This window comes from Medicago truncatula, chromosome 5 (genome assembly GCF_003473485.1).
Source record: "Medicago truncatula cultivar Jemalong A17 chromosome 5, MtrunA17r5.0-ANR, whole genome shotgun sequence".
Classification (NCBI taxonomy): Eukaryota; Viridiplantae; Streptophyta; class Magnoliopsida; order Fabales; family Fabaceae; genus Medicago; species Medicago truncatula.
The window spans coordinates 3,866,886-3,875,860 of NC_053046.1; the positions used below are offsets into that span (position 1 = coordinate 3,866,886).

General features: G+C 29.4%; 1 protein-coding gene across 1 annotated transcript; it reads right to left on the reverse strand.

Moving 5' to 3' along the window:
• Positions 1–1,061: 1,061 nt before the first annotated feature.
• Positions 1,062–2,625, reverse strand: LOC11436485 (metalloendoproteinase 1-MMP). Its single transcript, XM_003611267.4, has one exon. The coding sequence runs from the start codon at positions 2,293–2,295 to the stop codon at positions 1,219–1,221; it is 1,077 nt and encodes a 358-aa protein (XP_003611315.1). The 5' UTR covers positions 2,296–2,625; the 3' UTR covers positions 1,062–1,218.
• Between the last annotated feature and the right edge of the window lie 6,350 nt (positions 2,626–8,975).

Below are 8,975 nucleotides of genomic sequence, written 5' to 3' on the forward strand. Positions count from 1 at the left end.
AATGGTTATACACAAGTGTGGTATATATAGTATTATCCTACACTTTAAGAGGTCAGACAAAAAGGTCCCACCTTCAAAACAGCAAGCATTTATTATCATGTTCCAATAATTATCAAATCAACTTTCAACTCTATACACATCACTTGCTTTGTGCTTCCGGATATGTCCCATCTGTCCGAACTCCGAATCATACCAGCTCATGATTGTTATCACAAATACATGTAAACCAGCACCAACACGGTAGTGTTGCATGCTTATTTTAGAAATTGCGATGGAAAGAAATAATGGAATCTGCAATAGCTTCTTATTTGGCAATATTAGTTTATGATTTATGTGGCCTTTTGTTGGAGGCACCATCACATATTAAGGAGTCTATGAACAACTGTGTTTTTAATTATTTGATCAATAAGTTTATCATATCTCGTTCAATCAAATAGTGTGATTTACTACTTATCCAATAGTAGAAGTTAATTTGTGTATGATGCAGGATTTATCTTATTTGCACATCATAGAATTGACATATACTACTTCAATATTTAATACCTCTCTTGAGTGTGGTTCTAGCTATTTTGTTCCGTATCCTAGTGAACAATTAGCACAACGACTGCTGCCAAATTGTCTATTATGAATATGAAACAGCTTTGGACCACACTTTGGACAAAGAACGAATCAGTTTCATTTGTCCGCAACCAACTTGGGAGAAAGGTGTCTTGGTATGATATTGATAAATGATAGGTACGTAACTACATACAACTTCAGCATAAAGAGTACCTCAGTTCCTTCCTTCCACTATTTGGGTTAGGCATATACTCTAGGAATGTTATTCCATCCTTTATAACAACAACAATTCCTATCTTTTTTCATTGGTTTCCCATTACACTCTCCATATGTCTTTGTGGGCCTTTTTCTATGAGTGTTGTCTCAACTCTCAAACTCCACTTAAAGTGCATTCCCCTTTCCCTCCTCAAAAGTTATATCTTCTTTCTATTCAAAAAATTGACAGATTAAATAAATATCTATTCTTCTATGTTCTAACAATAATAAATAAAAAAGAGGAAAAATATCTTAAAAAATATCATATAAACTATGAATCATTAGGGTTTAGCCCATGTGATTCAACTTCTTTTTTTCTTTCTATCATTTCGTATTCTTTCTTTCTTTTTACATACATACAAAGATCAAAGAATGAAAATACATGTATATGAATGAATACAATCTTCAACCCCCCAAAAATAATACCAACAAGGAAACACCCAAATAGAATATCCATTTATAGAAACCGGTTTCTAACCGAACCGCAAGATTAAACGAATTCTCAGACTGCAACAAAGAACTGAAAGTGAAATTCGGGTTAGACCCGTAGAGAGATTGAACACCTTCCACGTCATCAATTTTCAAGTCAACTTTTTTCCTTCTCGGACTCAAATTCGGGTACATAACCGCTTCTTTTATAGACGAATGACCCAAACCAAGCACGTGACCTATCTCGTGTGTTGCAACTGATTCCAAATCAACGGCTACCCTTGAATCATCATGATTAAAATCAACGGCCCAGTTTTCAGCTGCATCTAAATGGAACCTTCCATTTTGTGGTGAAAAAGCATGCGCTAAAACCCCTAATACTCCGTCAAACGGTTCTCCGTCACCATGATCGCCGTTGTAGAATCCGATCTTAATATCCGCCGATTGATATTTCTCCGTTAACCGGAAACTCACCGGAATCACCTTCGCCCATCGCGCAAAAGCACGTTCGAAAACCGTTTGAATTTCTGATAAACTCAACGTGTCGATCATGTTATAAGGTGAGAAAGCGTAGGTTAAAGTCATCGGAGAACCACGAAGCCACCGTGGTTTACCGTTGAAGTAAGCAAAGTGTTGCGTGGTGTGGATTCTATGAGTTGCTGCTGTATCGGAAACGCCGCATCTCGGAGAAACGATCGTTGAGATAGTATTAGAGTCGAGTTTTCCGGTGATCGGTAAACCGAGGTTTTTCTGATAAAGTACAACGGCGGATTGGAAGCTTGAGTCGAACGTGTCAGTGAAATTCGCCGTGGTTAGTGGCGGAGAGAGGTAACCGAAGCGGTTGAAGTATTTTTTGAGCTCCGCCATGCCGCTGACGTGGCTGCCTGGTTCTGCGTGAAGAAACCGCGAGAAATCATGCCACGTGGCGTTGTGTTTTTGGGTGGTGGTTATTACAGTTACAGATTCTGGTATGATCCTCGCGGGAAAACAGGGTCGCAAAAAGAGGGTCATAAAGAAGAACAAAAAGTTTATGTAACTGAAAAACTGAAACATAACTATTTGTTATGTGTAGCTATGTGAATTATTATTATGAACCTTATGATAGATGAATTAATATGATTATGAGTTTAGAATCATTTATATATAAGTGCGTATGGTATGGGGAAGTTAATATGTAAAGATAAGAAGATTCTGACCCTTTTGAAGGGAGATCCTGACTTTAGAAGTGTGATGGTGGGTAATGTAATGTTTCTGTTTGTAATTAATTTTATAAAGTATATAGTATAATTTTAAGTTTGGCCGTTTAATTTTGTTTGTTGTTTGGGTTGTTGGTGGTGAGGTGACTGATTTGTCAAACAGAAATTGCATAGAAAATAGTTTATTTGAGAGATGTGATTTGTTCAAGTTTAGTTGAGTTGAATGAAGAAGTAGACTAATGTTGGTTGACCCAATTTGGTGGTAATAGAAGGGTTTGATTCAAACTCTATTCTTTCTTTTTTTCTATTTCTATGGTACTCATAGCAGAGTCAGGACATGGCATTCCAAGGGTATACTACTTCACTTTTAAGTTTTTAAGGAGGTGAGTGTGTTAATTAAGAGTCCCACACTTGATTTAGATACAATCTAAACATGAAAGAGAATACGTGATGATTCAATGTTATGTAACTCAATTTCCATTCCAATCTAAATTTTCATCATCAAGTTGTTAGACTTACGGATATAATTTTCCGTTTCAATATATATATCACTTGCAAATAACAATGATATACTCTTTTTGTGATCACGGAGTATACTCCTTAAAGTCTTGGATTTGGTTTCTGCATGTGCTAATTATTTTTGTGTTAAGACGGTTTATATAACGTTTTGTTCTAATTTCAATTAAACCTCGATAGCTGATGATGAAACATATCCTCTAAATTAGTCGTATTTAGATCACATGTTAAGTTCTAAAAAAGGTAGCTGTTTATTATTGAAAAACATATATATAAGCAACTATCAATTTTTGCATGATCACGACTACAAATCTAAGTTATTAGGCGCCACAAATAGGAAAAAGGTAGAAAGAAAGAATTATTTTTCTCCAAGCGGTCCAATTTTGGTGTCAAATGTCCAATAAGGTGAATGAGTTCAACTAGTGACCGAGTAGTGAAACAAAGAATATGGCACCAAATGAATTTGAGCCCTCAAACAACGATCAAACGGTCGTCTTACCTATGCGATGTAGAAGGTGCAACCGCCTAACCACCATGCTTACTTGACGCTCTCAACAACATATAAGAGGAGCAACCGACTATAAAAAAAGACACACACTCTAGTAATGAGAGAGAAACTCAAAGCTCGTGAAAAATCACATTATCTTGAGTGTTGGAGTGTCTTTGTAGATAAATCACATTTTCAACCGCATCGCACCTACTCGGCTACTCCAGCCTTCACTTCTAATCTTTGACAAATCAATTTTGTTATTATCATTAGTATAATTACTATTATCATGTGTCAATCTAATATGGATCTTTAAAAATGTCCAAAAATCTTTACTATTTTTAGTTAAAAATAATTACAAGAGAATAAATAGAATATTTTAGGCCAGTTTATTTATTTACTAAAATAAGTGAGGTCCATTTTTGGGCCGGTTTATATTTTAGACGCCGCTTGAAATTAGTATATAATACACATTTTTGTGTGTGTTAAAATGATTTGAATTTGCGGTTGTGATCACACAAAGCATTTTCCATACCTCCATAAACAACTTTCAATAGAGATGCTCCAAAAAGTGGGTTGAATTTGCAATTGTTTAGTAAATATTTGAATTTAGTGATCACTAATAAATTCCGAATCATATATGGCATGAATCACAACTTCGTTGAACGAAATTGTCTATTGGGTTTTCCATTTCATAGTTAGTGCGTGCTATGAAATTCAAATATCAATTTATTTTTTTACTGAAAAATTAATTCAAATATGGCAGAAGCTAATTATCAAGAAAGTGATGGAAGGATGACTAGTCAAAAGAAAGAAAGAAAATATCAAAGTTGATGCAGATACAAATGCATATTGACGAATAAAACAAGTATAGGTGTATTTGATCATCTGAAAGAGGTTTCTTTTCGTTACATGTCCTCATCACTCATTCACTTATTAGTTTTTTTTTTTATATCTCCATCTCTATTTCATTTTTGCCCAGATAACACCCGTATACTTAAGAAGAGAATTTTTTTTTGTCAAGTAGCTTAGTGGTCGGAGAAATTCACTTTAAAATAAATAAGTGGGGTGTTTGAGATTCGAACCCCGACCCCTGCATATATTTTGCAATATCCTTTACTAAATAAGCTAAGTTCATGGGACAAAAAGAGAATCTTTAATTTCTGAAAGGAAATAAACTTTCATTTTTATAAGAAAATAATTGAAAACACGCAATATAATTGAGAGCAAAATCCAGAACAAATTAAAAATAAGCAAGCTACTTCTTGCCTAATTAATAGTCAAGATAAGGATGATCAAGGTCAATACAAATATAGCTTAATATTTTTTTAGTCGTTTAATTGATGTATACTTATATAAAAATACTTTTAATTTTATCATTCATTGTTTAACAAATTATTACTCACTTTTTAATGCAAAGAGAATAAAAAACTTCAAGAGTATGGTTCTAAAACACTCATTATTATATTATAAAATAAAATTCAAAAAAATTAAAGATTTGAAATGGAGGAATCTATATAATATAAATTTAGGACCTATTTCATAGCTTTATAAGGAAATGTTTTTCTCAACCTTATTCATATGACATGTGGCACTCTTAACTTATTCATTTTCATAAGTTTTTACAAATACTCTCACCACATTCATCCTCACAAATACTCTCACCACATTCAACCTCACAAATTTGTATTTAATGCTTATGAATAAAAGGAAGTTTTTCAAATTCAATTCTAATTCAAATATTCATATCAAATTAAAAATCAAACATTTTGAATTCAAATAATACAGATTTAAATCAAATAATTTAAATTCAAATAGTTAATTTCAGATATTATAATAAAACAAATAATAAAATTTAAATATTTTAATGTCAAAGAGATCAAATAATTGATATATGTCTCATAATAAAAATACGATTTGATTAAAAGTATTGATATTGAAAGAATTTAATGAAATGTAAAATTGTTTCATTTTTATATTCACAGTAATAATGTGAGCTATTATAATATTTTTAATTTTAATGATTGCAAAACAAATATGGAAAAATTATACTTTTAATATAAAATTTAATTTAAAAAAAAAATGTGCATTTAATCTCTTAAAAGTTGCAAAAGTTACACTTTTAATATAAAATTTAATTTTCTTTCAAAAAAATATAAAATTTATTTTTAATTTCTTTTTTAAGCTCCTTAACTTGTGTCCTTAAAAAAATCATAATTGTATCAAAAACATCAATTCAATTTATTGTTTTTAATTCACTTGCTAATCAGAATCATAAACGTATCAAAAATGTTCAGTTTTTTTTTTTTGGGGGTCTTGGAAATGTTCAGTTTTTATTGCTAAAAAATTGTAAAAGTTTTTTTTTTTTTAGGGGAAAAATTGTAAAAGTTGACTACGCTCTTTAACAAAAAAAAATACACGTTTTGCTTAATGGCTAATCAAATTTCTTTAAACAAATCAATTTTTTTTTCTAAAAATAATTAGAAATCATGGGTTGATTAGCAGAGATAATTTATTTGGTTTTTTTTTCTTCAGGGAAATTTATTTGGTTAAAACATGTCAAATATATATTAATAGGTGACTTTAAAACAATAAAACATAATAGGATGAGGTGGGAACGAAAGCCTATGATGGGGTGTTGGTCAAATGATATGATTTTATTAATATTAATATTATGAAACAGATATAGCTGGAAAAAAACACAAATACACAGACCCTGTCTAATTAATTTGACAATAAATTATGTTTCTTGCCCGAAAAAGATGGTTCCTACCAAAAAAAAAAAATTGAAAATGTAATGCAGCTGAAAAAAAAAATATACACAGACCGAGTCTAATTAATTTGATACCAAATTTAATTTTGTTATTTTACGGAACTATCCAGTGAAAATACTATAAGTTAGACTTTTGACTTCACAATTTTTTCACACCACAATCTCGACTCCCCTTTTCTCTGTGTAGTTTTTTTTTCTTTTCTTTCTATTGTCTTTCTTTTTTGCTCTTAACAATTCCCATGACACCGGAAATGATTTCATCTCTGATATTTCCCCTTCGAAAAAAAATTGTAATATTAGGGTTCGAGTCGTTCAGATGTGGTTTATGAGAGACATGAACAAGGACAAACTAACCTATTCATTGAAAATGGTTTTAATGGATAATAGGTTGTATGACTTATTCACTTTTTTTATGTTTCTAAATTTATTATTATGTAATCGATAATTTGTTTTTTTAATTTTTTTTACATCAATCAAATATGACGAAATCGTTTCCGATATCTCTCATTTACATAATGAATTTTGGAGCATATTGATCGAATCATGTTGTTGATTTTTAATTTTAGATCATTATTCAAATATACATGTTTGGTTAATCTCCCATACTTAAAAAATTCGAATCATGTTTATAATAAACAAATTTAAATGGGTATTGATAGATTACATGATATTAAATAGTTTTTATTTATGTATTACATGTTCAGTGAATGGACGGATAATGCTTTGGAAATTTTTAGCAAACTATTTAATCCCCCGTTCTTAATAATTGAGAAAATATGTTTTGTTGGTGACAACTTCCTTACCCATTAATAAAATGTGGGTAACACAACCCTAAGTTGACACCAATCAAAGTATTTATTTATACTTTCTATTATTTTTATTAATAATATATAAAGAATGGGTAGTGTTACCCACCTTTTATTGACGGGTAAGCAATAATTTTCCTATTTTTAATGAGAAAACATGTCTTCAAATGGGTATTGATGAATTACATCTAATTTGAGGTTTTAATCTTTATCTTTATCTTTATCTATATTATATAAGTTTGAGACCTTTTTTCAAGTCCCGTTATGGAAATGATTTTCTATTATTTTGGTGTTGATATGTGTCCCTTTATTTTATGCTCTCACCATAATCATCCTCACAAATTTGTATTTAATGTTCAAATTCAAATTCAATTCTAATTCCAATATTTAAAATCAAATTTAAAATCAAAAATTTAAAATTAAATATTTTAATGTCAAATAATACATGTTGACTATAAATTTCTTTATAATTATAATCATAATTTTTTTTTGAAAATTATTGTATCATTTTATTTTCAATTACAACATCCATAAATTAAAGGAATAATTTTTTTGATTGCTTAATACATGTTGACTATAGATATTGTGTTTGAGACCCACAATTTTCAAAACGTTTTGAGTTACAACTCACAAATTTCACATCTTTTTGCTATAAATTTTGTTTTTTAGTTTCAACATTTTCACACAATTTCGAGATTTATGATAAAATTTTGAAAAACTTCATCACTCTTTCATTTTATTCATTTTTTTCATAGATCTAATTCCTAAAAATGGTTTGATTTTTGATATTTTTTCAATTGGAAAAACAATTAAGCGAACTTCTCTCTATTTTTCCGATGTTCAATTTATCTTGATCTTTATTCACCTAATCTTTAATTGTTGCAGAAGTGGATCTCAAACGACGAATCTAATGGAAGAATCAACATACGGTGTGAACTCAGAAGAAATTGGATTAAACACTTTGATTAGTATGAATGAATTTTATTAGTTTCTAAGTGATGATTATTCTTTTGCACGACTATCCATGTAATTAGTTTTAGAGATACAATTTGTGTTATAGATGATATTTCACATTCCAAAATAGTGGTGTTTTTTAATGATTATGTTGTACTTTAAACTTTGATGTGCATATACAAAAACAGATTGTAAGAACTGTCATATGTTTATCATGATTTTTCTTCTTCTTAAGATTCTAACATTGATAGGATCTTATTGAATATTATAGAAATTTGGTTATGGGTGCGAATGAAAAATTCGAGTTAGACATCCATTATAATTGTTTTTTTCTTCGTATTGTCTTCATTATTTCTAACACAACGATATTGCTTTTTTTCTTAGCATAAATCGAATATACAAAATGAAAATTGATCTATACAAATAGTAGTTTGATATATTAACAAACTTAATTATTCAATATTCACACAAAACCATTATTAATTTTAAAAGATAATATGAATCACACTATTTTGATTTAATTAATTTAAAGCCATTAATAGAATATCTTATACATTTATTGGAGAAAGGAAGGTTTATACATTCATTGGGGAAAGGAAGGTGAATCATATGATTTTAATGCATTAATAATATGTAAACTATTTTTTTTTTAATTTTTCGAGATAGTCAATTTATTTGAGAAGTTTGTATATATTAAATAAATTTTATACTAACATAATTTTAAGCATATATAAAAAGGTTAAATAAATTAAAATATATTTTATGAATCTTATTGGTATAAATATAATTTTAAAAATATTAACATCACCAAAAATAAGACAATTTAAAATCTCTATATAAAAATTATATAAATCAAATTCATATGTTTTTTGTTGTTTATCTTTATAGTTTTAAATTATCGTACATCAAATGTACTATATCGATAAGTTCAAAAAAAAAAAGTGGGTTCAAGGTTTGCTTCGAGGTGAATCAAGTATGCATGGTCCATGGATGGGTTCATG

Coding starts and splice junctions, on each gene's coding strand:
- LOC11436485 (XM_003611267.4), bottom strand. CDS start 2,295: ATGTTTCAGTTTTTCAGTTACATAAACTTTTTGTTCTTCTTTATGACC.